The sequence below is a fragment of the Python bivittatus genome, unplaced genomic scaffold (genome assembly GCF_059951505.1).
Source record: "Python bivittatus isolate LINGU-HERP-01145 unplaced genomic scaffold, Pbiv_v1 ctg000310_np1212, whole genome shotgun sequence".
NCBI lineage: Eukaryota > Metazoa > Chordata > Lepidosauria > Squamata > Pythonidae > Python > Python bivittatus.
This window is the reverse complement of record NW_028277054.1, coordinates 2659545-2684701: the sequence shown is the minus strand read 5'-3', so window position 1 is coordinate 2684701 and position 25157 is coordinate 2659545. Positions and strand designations below refer to the sequence as shown.

Genomic DNA, 25157 nt, shown 5'->3' with positions numbered 1-25157 from the left:
CTTAAAATGCCGTAGACTAATGCAGCTCTCCTCCTACAAAGTTGGTAGCTTTTCTCATGCCCAGCAAGTAAGGGCAGGCGACGCGAAACCTGGGAAGAAACGTTTCGAGTGACTCCCCCCGAAGGAACCCACAAGTGAGCCTTGGGAATATCTGTGGTTTCCAGGAGTCTCTGTCAGCCCCAAGACTAGCGTTTAGACAAGTCTGTCTGATTCTTGATCTCGCCCAGAGGGATGGGGCTTGACAGTAAGGAAGTGAGGTGCCCGGACCAGCTCCTGGGGTGCAGCGGCCTGGTCATGGGGCCCGCGAATGTGGGGAGCTGCGGATCCAACCCGAGGGCAAGCCCCTCGATTTAGTCCATTGCTTTGAACTTCTGATGGAACTAGCCATGGGGGGGCAGGAAGGTCCTGTGCCTGGCATGCCAAGGCTCGTGGGGCACCCTCGTTTCCCATGTAGTGGTTTAGTTCATGTGTTTCTGTCCCTTTGACCCCACAGACCCTTGGATCTTCCAGCTGGGGGTGCAAACCATGCCTCTCCCCTCGGAACAGAGGATGCTACCCCGAGCAAATCCACCTGTCTTAGGGGGAAAAAGAATACTTCTGCCCTTACCCCCGGGCGAGCTAACCCTCTCCTTTCCCCGCCCCTTTCCCCACGGTTGCTCCACCCCCTGGTGCTTTAGCCACCTCCTCCAAATTACGCCCCTCCCACTCACCGTCTGGCTTTGCGGCTGCTCCCGGACGGAGCTGGGGAAATGGAACGGGTGGGCGGGGCCGCAACGGATATAACGGGCGCCCCGCCCCCTGCCGCCCCCACCCCCCCGCCCCCCCCGCGGCATTCGCGGCGGCGGCGGCGGCGGCGGCGGGGCTGGGCTGGCTTGCGCCGCTTGGCCGGGGGAGAGCGCCTCCCCGCGCCTGGCAGCCCTGGTCGTGTGCACGGTTACGCAGCGCAGGCAGCCGCGCTTTGATCGATGCTGTCTTAGGTAAGCGCGCGTGTGGACACTTGTGGCAGCTTTTTGAGTCACCGGGAGCATCGCGGGGGTGCGCCGAAGAGGAGGAGGAGGAGGAGGAGGAAGAGCGGAGCGGCGGCGGCGGCTCGAGCATCCCCGCTCAGGTCCATGCTGCGGCGCCCGGCCAAAGGAAAGGCTTGAACCCGGCGGGGAAGGTGTGGACGCCGCTGGCCGGGCCGCCTCTTGGGGTAGCGAACTCTGCGGGTCAGGCGGGCCCGGCCCGAGGTGCCTTCGGGGTCGCCCGTCCAGCCGCCGCGCTGAGCCAGACGGCGGACCGCTCGGTCCGGGCGCAGCGCGGCGGTCCCGGGCCGGGGCGGGTGGGTGGCCGGGACCCCCGGCCAGCCGCGGCGTGTTCGGCACCGCCTCCCCTTGTCGGGGATCCGGCTGGGGTCCGTCCGCGCGGCGTGGGGAGCCGCGCAGAGGCCGCTCCTCCCGTCGGCTTCTCCGCGCCGGCTGCCCGCGCCCCTCGGCTGCCGGACGGCGCGGCGCTGAAGCGGCCCCCAGGAGAGGCGCGGGCGGGCGGGGGGAGCCGCTTCTGCGCCCGGGGAAGGCGGGCTGCCGCCAGCCCCTTCTCCAGCCCGTCCGCATCCGCGGGGAAGATCGGTGGCGAAGTGCCTTTAGACTGCGTCTTAGAAAAAGCGTGCGGGGCGGGGCGGGGCGGGGGGGGCGATTTGGAGAGCTTTTCCCAGCATACCTGTGACGGTTGTGGCTTGTCATTGGCCGAGGGCTTTTTCCTGGCCGATGGGTGAGAGCAAGAGAGGAGCAGGTAAAGCTGGCCGAGAGCCGGAGCGGGACCCTCCGCGGGAGCCCCAGCCTCCCGCCACAGAAGCTCCCCGGGAGACTGAACCGGTCATGCTCAGCCCGGCCTACCCCACAGGGTGGTGGGGGGAACGTAGGCGAAGAAGCACTCTGTATGTCGCCTTGCGCTCCTGAACGAAAGGAGCGACCAGACTTTTTTTTTTTTAAATCTTAATAAAATCCCAAGTCCTTTCCTCCGACCTACAAGGGTCACTGGCTAGGCTCCACCTTTGCTCTCAGCCCTAATGTGGCAGAGTGTCTCTGGTCATGTTCAGAGGGCCTCTCCTCGGTCAGCTCCTGTTTCGTAAATATGTGCAGAGGGTTGCGTGAGACAAGTTGGAACGAGCCATTGCTCTGGTCGTCCAGTGATTTCCCAGAGCGTTTTCCACTCCTCTGCCTGGTCTTTTCACGCCGCCCTGCAGATTAGTCACTGGTGGGACTGGCTCCTCGTTGCAGGAAATTCTGAAGGCAGCGAGGGCTTCGCAAGGGGGGCGTATTTGACAAGAGCGGCGCTGATGTCTATGCTCAGAAACTAGAAAGGGTCCGGCCTGATTCGTACCTGGTAGAGAGAATTCGGGGAATAGCAGGTGTGCAGAAAAACGGAGGTCAAGAGAGCATCCCCAAGAAGACAAAGAAAAGCAGCATCAACGTTTCCCTGTTGGAATCAGGCTTGGAGATTTTGTGCAGGAAATAGATCATCAGCCCAGCGGGTGCAGAGAAAGGCCTTGATAAGGGGCCCGGCCCTAAAGCTGATGGACTTTTTTGTGATTTGTCACCAACCAGTTTGGCGGAGGAGAGTTTGAGAGCCAGTTGCGTCTCGTGGGGAAGGCCCCGAACTAGAAAGCAGGAGATGGCGAGTTCTAATCCCGCCCTGGGCATGAAAGCCGGCTGGGTGACATTGGGCTGGTCCTTCTCTCTCAGCCCAGCCCACCTCACAGGGATGTTGCGGTGGGGAAAGTAGGAGGAGGAAGGAGTATGAGGTATATTCACTGTCTTGAGTTATTTATAAAAATAATAAAAGCAGGATAAAAAATTTTTTAAAAAAACTCAGAAGGGTGGGGCCTCTTATGGCTGCGTTCACACGCTGCTCCGTTCAAGCGCATTTTAGCCTAACAGCTTGTGTGAACACTGTTGTAGAGAGGGATGGAAATGGCCTTGAAGAAGGAAGGCAAGAACAGGCATGGAAACATCTGTTTCGCCCTGGAAGGGAGGAAGGGGTGAGAAAGAAACTCAAGATTGCCCCGCCTTGATCCTCTTGGGTATAAGAAGAGAAGTGGGAGGCAGGGAAATTCTGTCAGGTTTTCAAGATTCTGTTACTATGCCCTGCAACAATAAAGTAGAGTTCAAATAGTGCTCGTGGAGCTTGTTTCCTGACTGGCCTACCTCAAAGGGCTGACAGCTTTCCATGCAAACCTTTGGATAAAGAGGAAGGACGTAGTTAGAACTGGCTGGAGATATTTTAGGCACTGGTTAGGGCAGTGTTTCTCAACCTCGGCCACTTGAAGACGGGTGGACTTCAACTCCCAGAATTCCCCAGCCAGCATGGCTGGCTGGGGAATTCTGGGAGTTGAAGTCCACCCGTCTTCAAGTGGCCGAGGTTGAGAAACACTGGGTTAGGGGCATCCATGAGGGGTATGACAATTCTGCAAGATGGTGAGCGTCATGCCTGCCATTCTGCAGATTTGGACAGCCCCCTGCAGACCCTCCTGGCAGTAGCTTTGCCAGAGATGGGGAGGGCAATCCAAGGCCTGCTGGGCAGACCTGGTCAAACCATTTTTTCAGTTATTTACTACATGTTATCCCTTGTGCTTAGGAGCTTCGAGGGGCATCGAGAGCCACCTAGAGTTCCATAAAAGTGAGATGGGCAGCTGAATAACTTGAATAAAGAAATGTAGTGCTTCCTCGTCCCATGTTTCCCCACAACAGCAACCCTGTGAGGTAGGCTGGGCTGAGAGAGAGTGCCTGGCCCAAGGTCACTCCGTGAACTTCCATGGCTGAGGGCAGACTGCTGCTGATACTCCAACACCTTAACTATTATGGCCTTGTTAAGCTCGGTTCCTGGCAGTTCTGTCCGATTCCTTGTCTAATATGTATTTCTTTAATCGATCAGTCAATTTATATGGCCACCCAAGTTGCAAATCCCAACTCTGGGCGCCTAATGTAAGGTGAAAACGAAACACCACACCCACACACTTAAAAAGAAGAGAAAAACGTGGCCTAATGTTTACCGAACAAAAATTCAAACACGGCTTGTGTTTTCACCGGGGTGGGAAACACGGATTGAGTCAAGGCATCAGCCCAACCCAAGGTTCATTCAATAAATCCCAGCGGATGGAATTTGTGCAGGATGCTTAACCGCAAATTCTCAGTTACAGCTGCAGCTGTACCCCTTGTCCCAAAAAGTGTGAACAAAAATGATCACTTGTGTGCAATGTGCTACATTCCAACCAAGCCAACTTGGGGCTTCGGGCAGTCATTGAACCAGATCTTTGCTAGTTCTTCGCATGGATCAGTAGGCAAAAGGGCTATAAAGGGGCCGGGTTTGCCCATTCTGCTCATCTGGTTTAACCATGGCGTATTGAGCAAGCTACCATTGTCAGGGTTTGCAGAGCACACCAAGCAGTAAGGGCTTGCTTACAAACCGCTGGGTGATTCACCCAGCTGGGTTCACCCAACACAGTAGAGCAGTGTTTCTGAACCTTGGCCACTTTAAGATGAGTGGACTTCAACTCCCAGAATTCCCCAGCCAGCAAGGCTGGCTGGGGAATTCTGGGAGTTGAAGTCCACTCATCTTAAAGTGGCCAAGGTTCAGAAACACTGCAGTAGAGTAAAAGCAAACAGACCGCGCTGGAGGTCTAATGCATTGGGTGAACCGTCGGGGTGTATGTGAATTTCCCTTCCTTGGGTCTGCCTTTAGTGCTTGGCGCTCATCCTGTTGCTCCTGAAGGCATCAGGACGAGACTCTCAAACCCTGTTCCCAGGGGGACTTCTCCTGGAGGCCTCCCCTGCCTTGGAGCAGCAGAAGGGGAGTCGAGAAAGCAGATGGTCCTTATCCCAAAGTGAGGTTAGAGGGGGAAGGCTTTGGGCCGGAGCACCTTGACAGGCACCCGGTGGTGCCAACCCACCCTCCCAGCCTTTGGACAACCAGCACGTCCTCCAGCCTCTTTCGAAGCGATACAGATGTCTGCTTCCTGAGGTTTGCAGGATGGGTCCACCATTTCCTGCTCCTGGTGGCCCGGTCAGGTGGATCCAGGTAGCCCCACTTCAGGCTCACTTTCATCAGGCGCACCAGATTGGAAGCACCCTTGGGTGCAAACGCTGAAGCCAGGGAAAAGAAGGGCTGCAGGAGAGTTCTGAAGCAGGCTGATGAGCCAGATATTTTGGGGCGGGCGGGGGGGAGAAGGTCTAGGTGGTGCCCCTGCCCCTAGCAGCTGGCTTCTTCCCCATTGACATCAGAGCCCTTTTGGGTTTAATAATGAAACCAGACCGGGTCTGTCAAATGTGCCACCCCGTGCAAAACAAGCTTCTCATGGAACAGGGCAAGAGGCTCGGATTAGATGCCAGACCAGCGTTTACACCCCAGTGCACCTTCCAGTCGTGGACCTCTCAGCTAAGCCACACGCAGTTTCTGCAGCAGCTCCCCCTCTCCCCCCCCCCACCCGCTTTTGATCTCTTTCAGATTTTTCCAGGGCATTAGGACCAGGTGGAAACCTCTCTTCCCCCCCCTTTCTTTCTCAGGTTTAGATTCTCCCCCCCCCCCAGTTTTGCGAGCTTTGGCCCTGCACCACTGTGTAAGAGAGCCAGTCTTTGCACCCCCGTTTTTGGTTAGTATCAGCCTCCAGCCAGGCGATTCGGGGCAGGTGCAGAGAACAGGAGGGAAGGGCCAGACTCTCCAGGGAGAGGTGGCTGAGGGGAGGGGGGGAGATGGGGGGGCGAGCTACGATGCTAATTTATACCAACTGGAAAAATGGCTGCGAGTTTTTCATCCTCTTTATGACGAGGAATTGCAACCTATACTATCGATCGATGTATCTCTCTATATGCCTTCAGTTTTAATTGCTTGGGGGGGGCCCTTCAGCATGAATATGCCAGCCGAAAGCGCGAGCTGTAACAGTCGTCAATTCTCAGTGAGTCATTTCTTCTAATATATATATATATATATATATATATATATATATATATATATATGTTGCTGTTGTTTTTCCTCTTAAAAATTCGCCTTCCTGCGTATGTATGCATGTATCTAGAAATAAGGGGACGTGTTCCAACCTTTCTTCTCTAAGCAATGGAAGATGAAGGAGAAACTTCATTCACAAAAATCTGCCTGGTTTTAAAGCTTTTTATTTGGGGGTACGCCTTGATTTGTTGCATTCTTTTTTTATCCATCTTTTTTTTTTTTTATTTGCTTTTAAATCCTCTTGCTGGGTCGAGCTGGAATTCTTTTTCTGTTTAAAATGATGCTCCTGTGTATAGGCGATGTATGTAGGTAGAAATGGTGGGGTTTTTTTCTCCTTTTTTCTTTTTTGTCAATGAGTCTTTCTCTTTGCCTTCAGAAGATGAAGGTGGGTCTTTTTTATGAATGAAATTCAATCCCACCCAAACAGGAAAAAAAAAAAGAGGGTGGGGGTCTATTTGTTTGTGAATCGAAGCCGCTTGCATCTGGATTCATTCATAAAAAAGACAGGTTTTATCTGCAATGGCCATCATGGTGAGCTAATTTCTTTTCTTTTTTTCTTCTTCCAATTTTGCATGGGGTCTACGGAGGGGAAAGAGTGGGTTCTTAAGCTAGCTGTGTCATAGTAGAGGTTTTTATTTTTATTGTTATTATCATCCTCATCATCTTAAAGCCCTGGAGGTTCGTTCAGTGAAAGAACAGGCTTTTCCATTTCCATGAATGTATTTTTTTTTCTCCTCCTAGAGCCTCCGCTTGATATACATACTCAGATATTTTATATGCTTATATATGTATGTAGGTATATAATCCCCCCCCCTTCACCTGTTGTTTATTCAAGAAACGGGGACAAAGAACCTAGTCTAGGTCATGTGACCCTCCATTCACAAAAATCCAGCCCAGGGTTTCCATTGAGATGGGTTGAAGGAAGAGGCAGCTCGGCTGGGCCATAGAGAGCTCTTTTCTGAGCGTGCTCTGTAGCCCTGGCGAGGGGGGAGAAGAGGAGGAGGAGGAGGAGGAGGAGGAGGAGGAGGACGGCGACGAAGAGGAGGAGGAGGAGGAGGAAAGGGAGCCAGTGGGTAGGTGGGTTTGCAGATCTCAAGAAGAGACGGTTGACAGCCTTCAGCATCTTCTGACTCTGAGGGGGAGGGGGCAGATTTTATTTTTCTTTCCTTCCCTAAATATTTGCATCATCGCAGACTACATTTCTGCAACAAGGTTTGAAACTGGATACACACATACACACACACACAGACATTTTTATATATATACACACACACACACACACACACACACACATATATATATGCATATATACATGTGTGTGTGTGTGGATGGATGGATGGATGGATGGATGGATGGATGGATGGATGGATGGATGGATAGATAGATAGATAGATAGACAGACAGACAGACACACACACACACACACACACACACATATATATATATATATATGTATATGCCTATGGCCTAACCTTTGTAACCTCTCTTGCATGTTGGAGAAAATCTCTAGGCGTTGATCTTAAAAAAGAAAGCAGCTAATGCCGTTTTTCCTTTGCCACCTAATTGTAAATAGAGAGGAGGCTTTCCTGTCTGGTCGGTTATCTATTTCTTGGTGACACGGTCGGTCGCAGAGCAGGGGACCTTGGGTGGGAATTGCGTCCGTGTGCCTCTTCCTGTGGAGTCCGATGCCAGAGGAGAGAGGGGCGTGCGTACATTTTCCTCCCGTTGACATGATGGCTTGCTGTATATGTCAGATTGTGGGCTTGTTTGGGTGTGTGGGGGGGACAGGTGGGGACTGAGCTCCGAACGGTAAGGTCTCGGTTCTCTTTATGTCTCAGCCTTCCGAAGAACGCTAGCCGTTTCACCTGCGTCTGTGCTTAGACCTGGCGAAGAGCCGTAAAACTACATAGGCTTTTTAAAAATTACATTGGAAATTCACATTTTTTGCTCGCGTCTTGTTGGTTTAACCAAAAAAAATAAATAAATAAAAAATGGAGAGAACATAAAACATTGTGAGGAAGAAGATGGAAGGTTTTGCGTTAGAAAATGGGTGGTTTGCTTTACCCTTGTGTGCATTTTCGTGAAATGGAAAATATTTATGTTTCGGGGGAAAAGGGATCCTTCTCTAAAATATACAAAGAGACAATTCCTCTCTTTCCCCTCGTTTTCTTCCCCTTGCCACCAAAACGAGGAATACGTGTCTTCACTTTGCTTCTTGATCTTGTAATACATAATGTCGTTTTCCATGGCAACGCGTTGTGATGTCACCTGTATGTTGAAAATACAGTGAGTTAGATATAGATAGAGATATAGATGATATTGGGGATTGATCTTTCTGGTTGTTTTTTCCCCCTTTGGGGGAAATCAGCATTTGTCTTTTGTCTTTGGGATGACAAAATCTCCATCCTTTTCCTGGACAGCCGGGCACTGCTGCGAATTCTTGGGGCGCAATAGGGGTTCATCCCCTCCGCTTGGTCGTGTCGATCCGTGTTTATTTTTCCTCCTCCTCTCATAGTCTTTATTCCTCTTTGCGCCATTAAAACAGGAAAAAGGATCTGAAGACTGAAATGCAAGAATGGAGGTGTTTTTTCCCCCCTTTCCCTCCCAACCCCTTTCAGTTTCACCTTCTCCCAAATTTTGGATTTTTCCTTTTAAAACGTCGGTGGATTTCCTTCGATGGTGGCTTGTCTCCAGCCTGGGATGGGGAAGCAATCGTTTTCGTAGGCCTGCCTGCCTGCCTGCCTGCCTGCCTGCCTGCCTGCCTGCCTGCCTGCCTGCCTGCCTGCCTGCCTGCCTTCCTTCCTTCCTTCCTTCCTTCCTTCCTTCCTTCCTTCCTTCCTTCCTTCCTTCCTTCCTTCCTTCCTTCCTTCCATGGAGGTTTATTTTTCAGGACAACATTGCTGTCTTTTTCCAAGGTTGTGAGCTGGTGTGAAAAGGAGGGTCCTTGTGTTGACTACTAAAACCAGGTTCGGTGGTTAGAGCTGAGCTGGGTCAGAGCTGAGATCTGTGCAGGTCCTCAAGCCTTTGGGCTAATTTTGCAAAGAGATCGAGGACCGACTGCCACCCATCTCCAGCACCACCCCAAGGTCTTCCTTTTGCCCTAGAGGCCGTAAGCCCCCAGGGTGGGTCCTGTGCCTTGGCTCAAGGGACGTCTTAACGGAAACTTCATAGCCCCCCAAGAAAACCTGAACGTCCATCCCAACTTGCTTTGGAGAGAATCAGGGATGGCTTCGTGGTACCCAACCCATGCCGGGTCTGTTTTGTAACAACAACCCAGGCTTAGCCCATCCTTTCAGGCTGCAGTGCTTGATCATTATCTGGTTTAGGTAAACTCATTAAGAAATATTGAATTTTTTTCTCTCCAAGTTCCTATTTCTTTTTTAAAGTAAGTTTTTCATCCAAAGTGCTGAGGGAAGGGATAGGAGAAAGCATTCCTCTTTCTCTGGTCTCCCCTGCCCAGGACGGAATGCCTCTTCTGACAAAACCTGCAGTGAGACGTGCAGGCCTTCTCCGGAAAAATCAGGAGAGCCTTTAATTCTGGAAGTAGATAAATCTCACCCCATGAGCGGGCGATGAGTATTTCATTTCTGCTGATCTGTGAAATGGGCATAGTAGCGTTTCCCAGCTTGACACCCTCCTGATATCTTGGGGGGTTTAATTTTCCGAATTTGCAGCCCAGCTGCCCAAATGCATTTTATCATTATTCGCAGCGTGCTCCTGGGGTGCAGTGGAAATTATCATCTCAAAGACTCAGGGTAATCCTTTCAATTTTAAAAGGTTCGTTCCCTCCCTCCCTCCCTCCCTCCCTTCCGTCCTTCCTTCCTTCCTTCCTTACACAATTTTATGGTCAGTCCAGCATTGAAAAGAGTAGGTAGACCATCTTGCAGTTAAAAAAAAAATACCCAGGCAAGTCTCAGGAGCAAAACAGAAGCTTTTCCAGCCGATGTTCCAGATCTTGCCATCATCCCCATCCAGAATGGCTATTGGCTGGGCGGGATATTCGGAGATTGCTTTACCTGAATGAAAGCGACCTGAGGGCTAAAAGAATAGATAATCTCTATTGGGGGACAAGGATGCTTAAGAAAAACAAACCTGCCATGCCATTTTGGCTTCACAAGCATGAAGGTGGTGAAATCGGCCTGTGTTGCTTGACGGGCCACCCCCTGCCCCCACACCTTTTACTTCTGCATCTATCTCCGAGATCAAAGTCTGCATCAAGGCTCATGGCCCAAGAAGGTCTCCAAACTTGACAGACCTCCATCTGGGGATGAATGCCAGTCCTTGTAGCCCACTGAATTTCCATTCACCGGGACCCCATCCCTTGTCCCCAAAAGCTTGGCTCTTCTAGATCTGTGGTTGGAAGCACTCCATCTGGGTGGAGAGCCAAGGACAGTTTCAAGGTTGGGGCTTCCAAGGAGAGTTGGCGTGCCCCAGAAGGGATGGGTGGAAAGTTGAGATCTTTTAGAAGCAACCATGAGGTTGGTCTCTCGCCGAGTCCACCTTGGTTCCCCCAAAAGGCAGGAGGGGGGACGGATTCTATCTATAAGAGCGCATGTATTTTACCCATAATTTGGTGGGGTAATTTGGTAGAAGCAGCAAGGAGAAATGGGGGCAGGAAAGCAGCTTAGAGACTCTGGATTTTCCATCTCAAACCGGACTTCACAGTTGCGTTGACGTTATCTTTCTTCTGTTGGGTGGAGAGGGATAAGGGACTCCAAGGATAGGCCTTCACCCACCTACAGTGGTCCTGGGTCTTTGAGGCTCAACGATTGGAGCCTGGAACAAAAGCTGCTTTCTCATCAACAGCTTGCAAAGGCCGTGCCAGAGGATTCCTAGAAAGGACGTAACTCACTCAAATTTATTTCCATGCGGTCACTTTACCTGTGAGCTCTATGCCCTTTTAAACATTTTAATTGGCGTTTGCACAGGTCAACGGTGGGAAGGTGAAGGTCGACGGATTGGGGGGAAAAAGGGGCTGGGGGCAACATAGAGGTTGATGGGGGGTGGAACCTGGGCATGCAGAAGGAAGTGTGTATTGAATGCCATCCCCAAAGGTCTCTCTTCCTTCCCAAGTTGGGGGGGGGGAAGCATGCAAAGCCCGCCTCTTTCATTTTGCAGAGGACAGGTGTGATTCTCACCTGCCTTAACGCAATCTATCACTTGCATGCTCCTGGAAGTACTACCACAATGGGAGGCCATCGAAGCGGCTGTAAATCTTTGGCAGACATTGTCCCCCTTTTTTTAAGAGCCTGTCTTTGAAATCCAAACGCTCCAGAACCTGGTTTTAAAAAAAAATTAACAAGCAACAACCCCCCCAACATCTGGAAGCTCATTTAGCACGGTGTGCTGTGTTTTATTTTAGAGGCCATATTCTGTGCTTCCTAGTGAAACTGGAATGCCTGCCCCTTGCTGGTGCAACTTTGACGCAGTACGGAGGGCTGCAAGTTACCTTGCTTTTTTTGTCAATCATTAGCATATCTTTAATGCTCTGTTTCTCAGTGCCGGTGTGCATCATGGTCTGTGAGTGTCCCCTCTGTGCATTTAATTTGTTTACCATAAATGCAGACTTCCTTTTCCAATGAACTGGGCTGCTAGGTTCATTCCCTCTTCGTGCACTGTGTGTGTGTGTGTGTTTAATTGTGCCCGTTAGTGCTCAGAATGCACCTCTTTGTTAAATGGAGCTTGTTGGATCGCAGCGTACCCCAAATTGGGGGAAGAAGAGGAGTGGGGGTAACTGCCAGCGTCTGTCCTGAGCAAGAAAATGGTTCAATAGGCTTTAATGAGCAAAAGTAATGAGCAGGAAAAAGAGGGTGGAAAACTCAGAGCATGAGTAAAATGGTGTTGGGCGCGTTGAAGTGCACACACCCTGTTGTTACAAATTTTTTAAATCTTAGCAAAAGGAAAAGGAAGATACAAGAGGTGGAGAATATTCTAACATAGCTGCCCAATCTAAAGATTTCACTACGGATTTTACTATTTCGGGTATGAACAGTTCGATACGGGATAAAAGCCGATGGTTGATTAGCTAAAACTAATTTGATTTAGTGCTCAAAGAGGTGTTGTTGTTGTTTTTTTATGCTGATGGGAAAATATTTTGAATTTTCCCTACTTTTCCATTGTGGAATGTTGCTTTAACGAGGAATGATTTAAAAAAAAAATGTCACGGATAAGCTTTGAAAGGCACGAATAGCTTTTAAAATTACGTTTCTTCATTGGATTTCTTCATTATTTTGTAAGGGCAGTTTTTACACCAAACTTGGGGTAATAGGCTTATAGAGGTACCTGATCTAAGTTGAAATGATGAATTAGTTGACAGCTGATTATTGACAGATTAGTTGATAGTGTTAGATTTCTGTTTATTTTCTGAAAAAGATATAATAAACCATTAGAGGTTATTAAGGAGAGGGCGGGGGGGGGGGCTGTTCAGTTTGCAGATCTCAGCAAGAATAAATTGTGGAATTCTTCACGGATGCTGAAATGTTCCACCAAATACTGCAGGACGCGTCAAAACCAGCCCGGCCATTACACCTGAAATTTGTCGTCTGCCTCGACCTGCGACCAACTCACAGTTGCTGCTCCAGACTTTCCCAACTTATGCCTTCCAGATGTCTGGGGCTTCCACTCCCATAATTGCCAGGATGAGGATTCAGAAGGCAGACATCTGGAAAGCACCAGGTTGGGAAAGCTGGCATGTACGTATTCTACTGGACAGCATTTGATGCAGGCCTTCTCTGCCTTAGCTGTGGGTGACTTAGATCTCCTCCTGCAACGTGCATCTCTTCTATCACACCTTTGGGAGGAAAAACAGGCCAGGTCTGTTTTAAATTTCCTCTGCTAAAAAAGTCTGGATTCGGTTGCTCCTCAAAAATCTACCTAGAGGGTGAAAGTCGATGTTTGCTTTCCAGACAAGATGGTGCCCGGCTCCACAGCGTCCCTGGTGCCTCTGAGTGAATCAGTTGTGGATTGAGAGAGTTGCGGCCAAGTTTGCTTTTTCATTGACCAGGATCCCAAGTCTCAGCCCTTACGATTGTCTGGGTGTTTTCGTAACGGAGGCGTAAACCAGCTGAAAGGACGCACAGGCTCCTTTGTTGGTAGCGGCCCATAGCTCTGCCAAGGCAAACGCTGACGGGTGCACCATCTCCGGGGCTGGATGTGGTGGGGCGAAGCAAATGCAAAGGGGAAGAACGGCATTGCCTGGCTGGCCTCTTTGCAAGGGGAAAAAAGAGCTCCTTTTGGGCCACCTCCCAAGCAGGAGATACGCTGCGTGGTAGGTGGATTTTAACCCGCTCAGTGTTTGGCACTGACACTTTATTTAATAAACTTGTACGACACCTTCGGCCCCGGGTACCTCCCAGCTGGTTACGGGTTTGGAAACTGGGCTGGGCTGGTGGCCGGGAGGGGAATCCCCCAGTGGGCAGAGACCCAGGGGTTCGGGCAGATGGCAAACCAGCTGGGTCCCCTGCGGAACGAGGCGTTAGCTCGGACCTAAAACGAGCCTGTTCTTCTCCAAGTCAGGCTGGTCTCTGATAAGCCAGAAGCCGTTCGGACCCGTCGGGGACGCTCTCGGATCGGGGGTCCTTTAACCGAACGGAAACCGCTCTCCCGTGCCGCCGAAGTCAGGGTTCTTTCGTGAATAGATTCTGGGGCCCGCTCTGCTTGGCACTTTCCACCCCCCACCCCCCCAGATTTTAAATCCTGGGTTTCAGCATTGCAGCAGCGATCGGTTTGGTCAATCATTTTTGGAGCGAGCTGGTGGGGATTTTTCAAATCCAGTTTCCCGGTGCCTTAGCCTGGATCGGTGCAGGATTTTAATTCAGACGCCCCCTGATTTACAAGATGCGTTCAGCATCTGAGAAGGGGTGTGTTTTGTCGTGGGGCAGGAAGACGGCCGAGGCCTCTCCGAACTTCGGCCAGTGTTGAATTTGTGATCCGTTTAGCTACAGGCTGCTTCCATATAATGGGGGGGGGGGGTTACCGTGCATCCTTGCAGAATGACAGTCACGGTCCCCATTTCGAGAGTTGGTTCTTGCGTCTCCAGGGCATGAGAAGGGAGAAAAATTATCCTTCCGCCTGAGCCCCCCCATTTCTTACAGATTTATTGAGCCTGCGCCTCTGTCTTGGACGGCCAGCCCTTTTAATTTTTTTTATTTTAGGGAATCTGATTGAGGAAGTCGTGCGTTAAGCCACAAGCCCTCTTTCCCAATTTGCGCCTGCTGGTTGGGGGATTCTGGGACTTGAAGTCCAACCCATTCGGAAGGTCCCCGTCAGGGAAGGCTGCATTCAAAGCTGCCCGTGAACTCTTTCCATGAGATCAGAATAAACATCCTTCGCCTTTCCCTTCCTGCAACCATCATCCATTTCAGGCAGTTTAATTATTAACTTGGGGAGCAAGATGTTGAAAAACATCTGTTTGCTCGAAGGATGAGATTATGATTAGCCCGGGCAGCTGAAGCTACTGTGCAAATGGTGGAGAAATCGAGCATTAGAAGCCGGGGAGGAGGAGAAGGGGGGCCATGTTCCTCAACCTTGGCAACTTTAAGATGGGCGGCCTTCAACTCCCAGAATTCCCCAGCCGGCGTGCTGAAGTCCAGGCATCTTACAGCATGCTGGCCGGGGAATTCTGGGATCAGGTAAGGCCCGCCATATTTGGCCAACGGAGTTACAGCTAAGGCTCGCGTCAGAGCTTCGGGGTAGGTTTTCATTTCTTTATTTGTTAGAGTTACATCCAGCCTTTTGTTCAGGAGTTTTATGGAGCATACGAAATAAAACCCCTATGAGGTAGGCCAGTCTGGGAAAGTGTGATTGGCCCAAAGTTCCCCAGGGAGCTTCCATGGGTGGGGAGGTTGGGGGCTGGACTAGCAGTGGGAGACCCAGACCCACAAACTCCCACCTCCAAGATTGTATTCCCAGTTTGTCCTTGTATGACTAGATCAGTGTTTCTCACCCTTGCTGAGTTTAAGATGAGTGGACTTCAACTCCCAGAATTCCCCAGCCAGAATTCTGGGAGTTGAAGTCCACCCATCTTAAACTCAGCAAGGGTGAGAAACACTGGACTAGATTTCTGCAAGATACTCCACCTGAAGCTCAAACTAAGAAATCAGAAATGTTGTATTCACGTAACATGCTGTGTACCAATAAGCCATATGGCTTTCCCCTCTATAGAGTCTTGATTTTATTCCATTTCTTTTTTTGTTAAAGGAAAATCTTCCGCCTGAGGATCTTGGCTGTAAAAGATGGGTTAGAAACGTTGTAGGTCAAATGCCTTATCTTTGTAGGTAAAATCAATTATATCCCCCAGATGAGGATCTGTGAATCTTGGGGGGGAGGAAAAATCTGAACTACCTTTTCCTACTCTCTGTGTGGGTGGCTTAATAAGTAATGAGAATATTTAATGTCCACGTGGTACCTGTTTTTCTTCTGAAATCTGCTTTGCATATCATGATCTGTTCTCACGTGGAAAGGAGGTAAGTTCCAGGTGAAGGATGTAGCTTCGTGGTGGGCCTTAAGCAAGCCATGTTTCACCGGTGGCCTTTCTACATGAGGAGCGATCATGCTACACACAGCAGAAGCAGGTGTGTTAAATATACTCTTTAGTTACCACTAACTGGAATTTTATTCCAAGTGAACCTCGTAGGCTTGAACGGGAAGTATCCTTGAGGATGTTGGCCCAAAGGGAAGGGAAGCTAACTGGGTCTCTCCCCAACCTCACCACCTTTGGGTGACTCCTCAAAAGCTGGCATGCAACTTATGAAAAGAAGGCGCCATCTTGGTGGCAGGTGGGCCAAGGCCCTTCTCAGTTCAGGGAGCATTTTGGTCCTACGAGCAAACTTGGATTTCCGTGCCTTCTAGGTACATACAGCCACAACCCCATCTTCCCCAGCTAACACAGCCTTGGGAAAGGTTGGCTGCAGAGGCAGCAATGGAGCTGTAGTCCGACTCACCTGGTGGGCAACGCCTGGAGAAAGCAACGGCCCAGGCTCATTTGAGACGTGGCCTTGCTTTGCCTTGATGCTTCCTCTCCGTTTCTTCCTCCCAGTTACATGGTTCGGGTGCGGGCTGTGGTGATGACCCGAGACGACTCAAGCGGCGGTTGGGTGCCCATGGGCGGTGGTGGCCTGAGCCATGTGACCATCTGTAAAGTCCGGCACCCAGATGAAGGGCAACGCCGCCAGTACCTGATCAACGGAGAGCGCCTCCGGGACCAGACGGTGAGACTGATGGGACGGGGAGGCTGGTAAGAGGGGGTCAGTTGGCAACCAAAGAGATTAAGACTAAATTAGAAGACCCTTCCTCTCCTTCCATGGCAGGAGGGGATGGAGCATAGGGGATGGTGCCTTTAACCTGCAGGACTGCAGCTGTCATTAATTCAATGTATTAAGGTTTTGCTCAGGAGGCTTCCACATCAGCACCAGCCTTAATCCCGGGGGCAAAGCCAGTCTCTCTCCACATTTAGGTCAGTGTGGCCTTGGTGGGCAGCACTGGGGGTCCTCCAGCAGCTCTTCCCATATATAACCCACTCTTCCTCCTCCTTCCTCTCCTGCAGACCATCTTGGAGTGTGCCTTGAAAAGGGACCTCGTCTACAACAAGGTGAACCCCATTTTCCACCACTGGAAAGTGGGGGACAACAAGTTTGGCCTCACCTTTCAGAGCCCTGCAGACGCGGTGACTTTTGAGAAGGGCGTGCAAGCCGCTCTGAAGGAGATCACGGAAGGTGAGGGGACCGCGGGAAAGCAGGGAGGGCTACAGGGACTTGCATGGAGCCATTGGGGAAACCAGCAGCCTCCCTTAAGCCCATTATAAAACAACCTCCGAAGGTTTCTGGTTCAAGGCTCACGGCACTGATAAACATCCAGGCTCTCTTAGGTGTCGTTTTCTGAGCTCCGATGTTCACCCTGGAATAGGAATAATTTGTAAGATGCTTGTAAGGATTATGGCGATCGCTACCGAGAGCTGTAGAAATGCTGAGTAATTGTATCGTCTTCTGCCAGGGCTTTGCATTACTTGAAACGGATGCAGGAGACCCGTGAGGGTTCTTGGACGTAGCTTAGAAAATTCAGGAGTTCATTCTAGAATGATCATGATTACTATTTTAAATTTATAATAGCCACCCACTCCCATAGACTCTGGGCGGCGTACAAATCCGAAACACTAAGAACGGTTAAAAACGTACAACCCCGAAGGCAGCCTGGATTAAAACAAAATTAAATCAGTTACCGACCAAACCAAACCAGACCAGGGGCCCTTTTCCTAAATTTTCCGATAAGTTGGCCAAGGCCTGAAGAAATTTGCATTTTTTCCTCCTCTTTGTACATTTTATTCAGGATAAAGGCCTCTTGTTGCTGCTGTTTAATTTTTTTTTTTTAATTATTGCCGGTATAATTTTATGCACCTATTTAAGTTGTTATTTCCGTCTTTCAGGTTCCCTTTCACCTTCCTCCAGTGCCTCTGGCTCCTCTTCCTCCTCCGAGGATGAAGCAGCTGGCCGGGACGAGGCCCTTACTGTGAGTCTGTTTTCTATCTCCAAACGAGGGGCTTCTGACCATAGCGGGGCAGCTTTTCCCATGCCCATTAGCCATCCCAAAACATCTCTTTTTTTTTTTTTTAAGCAAGTTTCTGTCCTTTTGATTACCAGTGTAAAGTTCAAACCATTCTCCAAGGCCTGATGATATTTCAGAAGTCGGGGTCTGTAGACAGATAGGTTGAGTTTCCTATCCAATAACTGAGGTGCTGGTTTCTGGGGACGTTGCAAAGTATTTGCTTCTCCCGCAAAAGTAGTCCTTTCTCGGCGGTGAGGGTTGCATCGGAAGAGAAACCAGGGAAAGTCCATCCCCAGCCGTGGAAGTTCAGGAGGTGATTTTGGGCTGGTGAGGGTCTCTCAACCTTAATGTCCCCCACCATCAGATGGTGGCTGTCAGGAAGCGGAGACCCATGTATTTGGTGTTGACCTCTTGGAGGAAAGACAAGATAGAAATACAATAAACCAGTGTTTCTCAACCTTGGCAACTTTAAGAGGGGTGGACTTCAACTCCCAGAATTCTATGCTGGCTGGGAAATTCTGGGAGTTGAAGTCCACCCCTCTTAAAATTGCCGAGGTTGAGAAACATTGCAATAAACAGTAACGGTAGTAGTAATGACAGTGATACTCAGTTGTCATCTCTATATGTTTGGGGTTACCATGAAATCTGGGCTTCCATAGCCAAAGGACTCGAACGGGCAGGTGCCATGGGCCTCTTGACCAGGTCTCTTGCGAAATTGATTTTTTTTTTGGCATTAAAAGTTGGTTTCTCCTTGGGGCTCAAGCGAAAATCCAGGACCTCCACAAAGGCCTGCTCTCAGACCCAGCGTAACCTCAGCATTGTGGCTTCTCTCTCTAGGTGCACACGGACAGCGAGTCTTCCTCGAACAGTCAGAAGGAAATGCTGCCCAAGCCCCTCACCATTGTGACCAGTGAGTCCTCCTCCACCTGCTTCATTCGTTCCCCCATTTCTGAAGAGTTCCCCTTCAGTTCAACACAAGGGGCGGCCTCAGCTGGACCGGTGCGTATTCAGGACCCAGCCATACTTGGGGATGGTTTAAAACTTTGGGCTAGGTTTGCATTCCTGCAGGTTTAGGATTTAGATAGTCATCTATGGTGGCTAGGAGAATGTCATCGGGTGAGTCATTCCTTTGTCTTTTCGCCTTTCAGGTGAAAAGATGGGTTTGTGGGTAATTCCCATAAATCCCTGTTTCCCAACAACTCCATGTTGTAGTTCTCACCTTGGTGGACTCGAGAGCAGTGTTTCTCAACCTGGCTGAGGACTTCTGGGAGTTGAAGTCCATACATCTTAAAGTTGCCAAGGTTGAAAAACAGTGATCTAGAGAACGTACCATTGCCTTTCATGCTGCAGCCCTGTGGATGACCCCGTTCAGGAGACCCTGTCTTGATTCTGGAAATGTGGACTAGGGAACAGTGGATTGTGGGTGTCCTCAGTGGGAGGTGAGTAGGAGTTAAACACTGAGGCAATTGTGTGGAAGCAAGATAAGCCCCTTAGAAGGCGGGTCTCCAGTCCCTTCAGTGTTTATGCCGAAGCTTCTGCCATTGAGGACACATTCCTCCAGGCCATAGTCAAAAGGGCATTACCCACTCATGGGGATAAAGATGTTTCTTCCATAACATCAATTGTAGGAGCCCAGGAGAAAGGGTCCCCCCTTCTTTTCTGGATCAAACAGTCTTGCTTCATAGCTCACCCCCTCCTCTCCCCTCCTGTCAGCCATTTTGGGCTTGGCAAAGGAGCCCTTGATGATCATTTGACAATGACCTGGTTCTTTTGCCACTGTCTGTTCACCTCTTGATATCCTTTCCCCAAATAAGGAAATTGGAAACGGGTTCCTTTCCTTATTTTTCCGACACAAGAAATGTGAAAGCAGCTGTTTCCAGATGTTTGGGGTTGTATCCATGCTAGACATTCCACCCTGCACCTCTGTTCTGTTTAGAAGAGGGAGCAAACACTTTTGAAAAGCGGACCGTTCCACATTCATGTTGTTTCAGATGCGCTTGAGAACATGGTTTCCCCCAAGGATCCCACTGAGAGTCATTTGCCAGGGAGGCCCTGAGAGTTTTTCTGCCTCTTCTCTTAAATGCTGCACTGGCTTCCCACCTTGTATTAAGCCCGTTCTTGTTTGATGTTGGTTTATCACACTGCACCAACCCAGTTATGTGCTCCGTCGTCCATTGTGGCAGGGTCTGCCAATTGTGGTGGCGGCAACGTCATCAACAAATCTCAGCTTAGCCCAGTGATGACGAACCTTTTGGGCTCGGCGTGTCAAAAATTCGGAAAATGCCTAACTTGGTTCTGCTGGCGTGTCATACTCCGCCCCCCAAACGAAAGAGAAACAATTCTTTACCTATTCATTTATTTTTAAAAAATGCAGTCCAATCACGTGTAGTGTATTATATAAAGAAACGTCAAATAATTACAAAAATGAAATACGAGTCAAACAAACTCAGTTTCTTCTATAACTCAGACAGGAGAAGAGTTGTGGTCGGGTGTTGGTGAACACTGGCGTGTCACCCAGAACATCATGGCGTGTTACCTGTGACACGCGTGTCATAGGTTTGCCATCACTGGCTTAGCATATTGGGTAGATTGAGCCCCAGGACTCTTCTACACGGCCCCCCTCCTGCCCCTTCAGCACCTCCATTGCCCAGGTGTCCTCACAGATGCAACTGTCCCCCTCTTGAGCTAGCCACTAAGTGGAATACAGTCCACAGCCCACCAACAACTTGCCCCCATCCTCGCGCTTCCTTGGCTGTGTCTTCTTTTTGCCGCAAAGAAAAAAAAGAAAATACCAACATCCACTGAGCGTGGGGTGAGGTGGAGAGTGGGCAAAGCTGCTTCTTGGATCAGCTGGGAGGATGGGGGAAAGGTGGCCAGTGGTGGACATGGAGGGGAGTTCCAGCCTCCTGTCTCGCAAGTCCAGAGGGGATGTTGCCGAACAGTCTTTGCAGTGTTTCTCCTGCAAAGTATTCCGCCAACAACTTAGGTTCCTCAGCACCACACAGACCGTGTGTCCTCCTCGGGGCGCAATCCTCGGTGCAGAAAGGGCTGTAGTCCCCAGGGCTCCCAGGGTGGAGGAACAGCCAGCCAATCATTCATCGTAAGCGTTGGGTGTTTCCAGAGCAGGTTGACAGCTCACGCTCCAGCCCGGGCTTCCTTGTTCTGCCCCAGCTCGCGCGTGTTCCCCAGGTGCGATCTCTACCCTCTCCTTCTCTGCCCGCCAGGTCCAAGCCCAGCCCTTGCAGCAGCTGAGTCTCCCGGAGGAGGAGGAGCTAGAGAGCATCACCCCGTGCCCCTGGGTCACCAAAGGCTACGAGGACTACCGCCGGGCCGTGGTTCAGAAGCACCAGCCGGACGCCGAGAAGATCAACCTGTGCGTCCACTTTGAGAAGGGCGGCCGAGCCAGCCGATCCCCACGGGAGAAGGAGTACAGCTTCCCGCCGGGGGCCGAAGGGCGGCTCAAGGACCCCAAGGCCTCTCCCTCCTGTCGGATCCACGGGGCCTCCTCCCCTGCAAAACACAAGCCATTGAAGGAGCAGCCGCCGCCGCCGCAGCCCCCGGCCCCTGGCGCCATGGGCGTGGAAGAGGACACGGTGCCCTCGCGGTGCGTCTACTGCCGGGACGTCTTTAACAACGATGAGAACGGGCGGGGACAGTGCCAAGATGCGCCGGACCCCATTGGCCACTGCGTCTACCAGTTCACGTGTATGTGGTGTGCGGAGAGCATGCTCTACCACTGCATGTCGGACTCAGAAGGGGAGTACTCGGACCCTTGCTCCTGCGACACCGGCCACCCGCACTTCTGTATCCGCTGGCTGGCCCTGGCCACCCTCTCCCTGGTGGTCCCGTGCATGTGCTGCTACCTGCCCCTCCACGCCTGCTACTCGTGTGGTGAGCGCTGCGGCTGCTGCGGCGGCAAGCACAAAGCCGTCCGGTGAAACTGTGCAGATCCTGGGCGCGCCGTTCAGTTTTTCGCCACCAGGGCCGTAGCAGGCGTAAGCCAGGCGGCTTTCCTCCGAGACGGAGGCTTGCTGGGGTTCCGGTCCCTCCCCCGGCCAGCTCTCCCCCCCACACTCCCTTTCGCCCCTTGGGGGAGAAGGACCCCTGGTGAGGATGGTTGGCGGCACTCCTGGGAGAGGCCTCGAGGGACGACGTCCTGTCCCAAAACGGGGGCTTTCTTTATTGCAGGAAGAAAAAGCAAGAAGCGCGATTGACCCTTTATTGTAAGCTCTGCAGTCAGATGTTGTTATGGGAGCACACCAGGCACGTATTTCCCCCCTCCCCGCAATGTTCTATTTAGAGGTCGTTTTGGGGGGTTTGGTTTGGGGGTTTTTTTGTAAAGGAAGGGGATGATTCACTTGGGAAAATGAAAGAGAGGACTATGAAGTAACCTTGACTAAAGTTTACTATGAACTCCTAAAGCATCCTGCGTTTTAACGATGCCAGTAATATCCATGAGATCCGCCTGTATTTGCTGTATGCGTTTGGACGAGTCCTAGGCAGGCCTTGGCCAACTTGGATGCTACCAAGATGGACCTCACCTACCAGCTGTGTATTTTGACAAGCCAGTCAGGCAGGTAAAGCGTTTCCCTCCCCCCCAACCCCCCCAGGATGTCTTCTCAAGACCAAGATGCAGCAGGGTTGCCTGTATGATGCAGGCTTGCTGGCTCACCCTGGGCGAGGAGAAGGTGGCTCTCTTAGGCACCGTGCCCTGCTCTCCTTCCCCCTTCCTGATACGTTGCAGTCTGGATTTTTAAATCCTCCCGGGTAGTTCTGTGCATGATGTTTAATGATGTGCTGAATATGTCTCTGTCTTACAAGGCTGCTTTCTGTGAGTGAACAAGAAGCACTTGCTGGGGGGGAGTGCAGGAAGACAGGCATGGTGGATTCATTTCCTTGTCATTAAGTCAGCTGTCCCCAACCGTCCCAGCCTGGTGGCTTCAGCTTCCCTCCTCTTCTTTCACCGTTCCAGCTGGGCATGCTGGAAATTGTAGTCCAAGACATCTGGAGGGTGCCAGGTTGATTTAATAATAACAATAAACCCCATAACTCTTATCCAGCCAGGGGCGTGTCTGCTTGGCATTTTAGCTTTCTGCTCAGGCCCCGTTTGCTTTGGAGGGTTGCCAGCTGGTGCAAACCTGGGAAAGGGGGGGCTTGCTGATTGGCATAGGTTTGGCTGCCCTGAAGGTGGGCAGAAGTTCTCAAGAAGACCACGTTTGGGGCCTTCAGCTCATACCCAGGACCCTGATTTGCTAGGCTGCTCTTCCTGAGATTTTTCCCCGGGTTGCCTGTACTGTAACTCTTAGCATCCCAAACTCAGAGCAGTCTCCCTGGCATTTCCAGGCTAAAAAACACAGCCATCAAAGGTTTACTGAAAGAAGAAAAGGCCCGTCTTTCTCCTGGCTGTTTTGCCCTTAAAATACCACTTGTCCATCCATTATATGATAACCCTTCTTCCCCCTCTCTGCTTTCCCCATTAGAATTGGGTGCAAGCTTTTTCTGCACGGGTCTGGGTGTGCGTGCACACCACACACCCAGGCACAACATACAAAGCCTGCTTCAAACGCACAAGAATTCCAGCCGGGTTTGGGCTGCACTTTTCTTTAGAGAAGTCAAGGAAAGCATGGAAAAGGGTGAACTCGCTGCATGAAAGATGAGCTGTCAAGATGGGGTTTGGCCTTGGCTGGAAGGGAGCCCCCGGTTTGCACACAGAAGGTTCTGGGTCTCCAGGTGGGCTGAGAAAGGGTTCTTGGAGACCTGGTCATTGTTGGCAATGTTCAGGTAGAGGCACCAGTGGAATAAAGGGACCTGAAATCCTGTGAGTTCACTGGACCGTGCTTTTCAGGAGTCCTCTAATGGAGCTCCATTTTGGTCTATTTTTTCTGTTCCCCATGTAGCCTTTCTGGCTGTTCTCTTGCCGTTTCTTCCCGTCCTCTGACTCAAAAAAAAAAAAAAAAAAGATTTTTTTCTTTAAGAACCCCAAGCTTCAAAATTGTAGGGATTATGCAAAATAATCTGATATGCAGATGATATGGCTTGCATAATTTATTTAAAGCAGATCTGCGGATTTCCTCTAGCAAAGAGCTGGATGGACGTGGCGCTTTTTAAAAAAAAGAAAAGAAAACAGCCCCTGCTGCGTTTTAAAATAAGGTTCTTGATCTTTTGTATGTGAGTTTTCAGCATCTGGAGATGTTAAAAATGTAGGCTGTGTTAAGAGCTAAAGGATTGGCCCTTCCCTCAACTTGGAGGGTAATTTTTAAAGTCTTTTGGAAAACTTCTAAATGGTTGGTTCTGAACACAAAGTGTAGAGGGCAATTCTTATTCCGAAACGTTTTACTTCTCCGCTCTCCCATTTTCACCGGGGAGCCCAACATAAGAGTTTGAATGAAAGAAAGAACGTGCGATGGGATAAGGAAGCGGGATTGCCTGTGAGAACGAATGAAACATTTCAACAGAGAAGAGCACATTCAAAGCATTCTTTCCTTTCCTTCTTGCGCACACAGAGCGACCGCAAGACACCCAAGACAGACCGGGTCAGAGGGTCTCCAGACCTTTAAGACTGGTATTTGTATGATATGTAAAGCTTGAAGGACCATGAAGAGAACACAAAGGAAAAAAATAATAATAATCAGTGGATTTCCTCATTTAAGTCGTAATGGTTGGAATATGTGTTCCAGTGGGAGGGGGGAGCATCCTTGGCATGACCAAGATTGTGGCTGCATCCTGCCCTTAATATATACCGTGATACTTTTTTGGGGGGGTTTCTTAACGCCAGGAAGCAAAGCAGAACCAACACGGCTTGGTTCGAGATTCTGTCCGGCTTGTTAAAAAGGCTCCTCCTCACGTAGACAGGGTTCGGCTTACAGGGTACACACACACACACACACACACCCCTGTTGTTTTCTTCCTGCTTGTTACGTATATTAGTTGGTGAGGGGGCACATTGCTTGCTCAAGCCTCAGCCAGGGCTGAGAAGCATCAGAGGGGGAATTTTTGTCCCGCGCGTCTCCCGGGGCCTGGCAAGGTTTTAATTACAGAACTGAGCTGCAGAAAATGGTACTTGGAGGGCAGGGACAGGGGGGGGGCGGGAAGGAAAACAAAGGGGCAGGTGGGTTTTCTTCCCGTGTTTTGAATGAATAATGCATCCTTTCTAAAGTCACAACAGGGGCCTGAATGCATCTCCCATCACACACAGCCGATCGATACAAGCTTCGCTTTCTACTGTGCTCCGTTTCAATTAAATTTCCAAAGCACAAATGTCTGTTTAATCATGATATGTCACTGTTTAGTTAGGAAATTTATTGCTGCAACCCCAGTATTTTTTTTTTTTAGTCCTTCTGATGTAAATTATGTCCGATTCCAGTTTACTAACTGAGCAACTGAGGCAGAACCAGGAAGTAACTCAAAAAAGCATCCGAGAGTCTTAAGGAGATTTAACTAGCGAGTTTCGTATCAGCAGGCAGAACTCACCAAGGCCTCGAGTGGTGTGTCTTTGGGTTAATTCGCTCCCTGTTAAATACCGAGGCTAGATTCCCGCAGGTGCGTATGGTTGGAATCCATCTTGTGGGCCCATATTTATGCTTTTCTAAAAAAAAGTCCAACGCTGCTTCCTGTCCTCTATAGTGGTATTTCTAAGCACG

At 50.4% G+C, this 25157-nt stretch overlaps 1 protein-coding gene across 1 annotated transcript; it reads left to right on the top strand.

Annotated features, from left to right (window-relative positions):
• The first annotated feature begins 736 nt into the window (after positions 1-736).
• On the top strand, positions 737-24563 carry SPRED3 (sprouty related EVH1 domain containing 3). Its single transcript, XM_088140166.1, has 6 exons — positions 737-977; positions 16016-16187; positions 16523-16691; positions 17399-17481; positions 18355-18516; positions 20742-24563. The coding sequence occupies exons 2-6, from the start codon at positions 16020-16022 to the stop codon at positions 21453-21455; spliced, it is 1296 nt and encodes a 431-aa protein (XP_087996292.1). The 5' UTR covers positions 737-977; positions 16016-16019; the 3' UTR covers positions 21456-24563.
• The last annotated feature ends 594 nt before the right edge of the window (positions 24564-25157 follow it).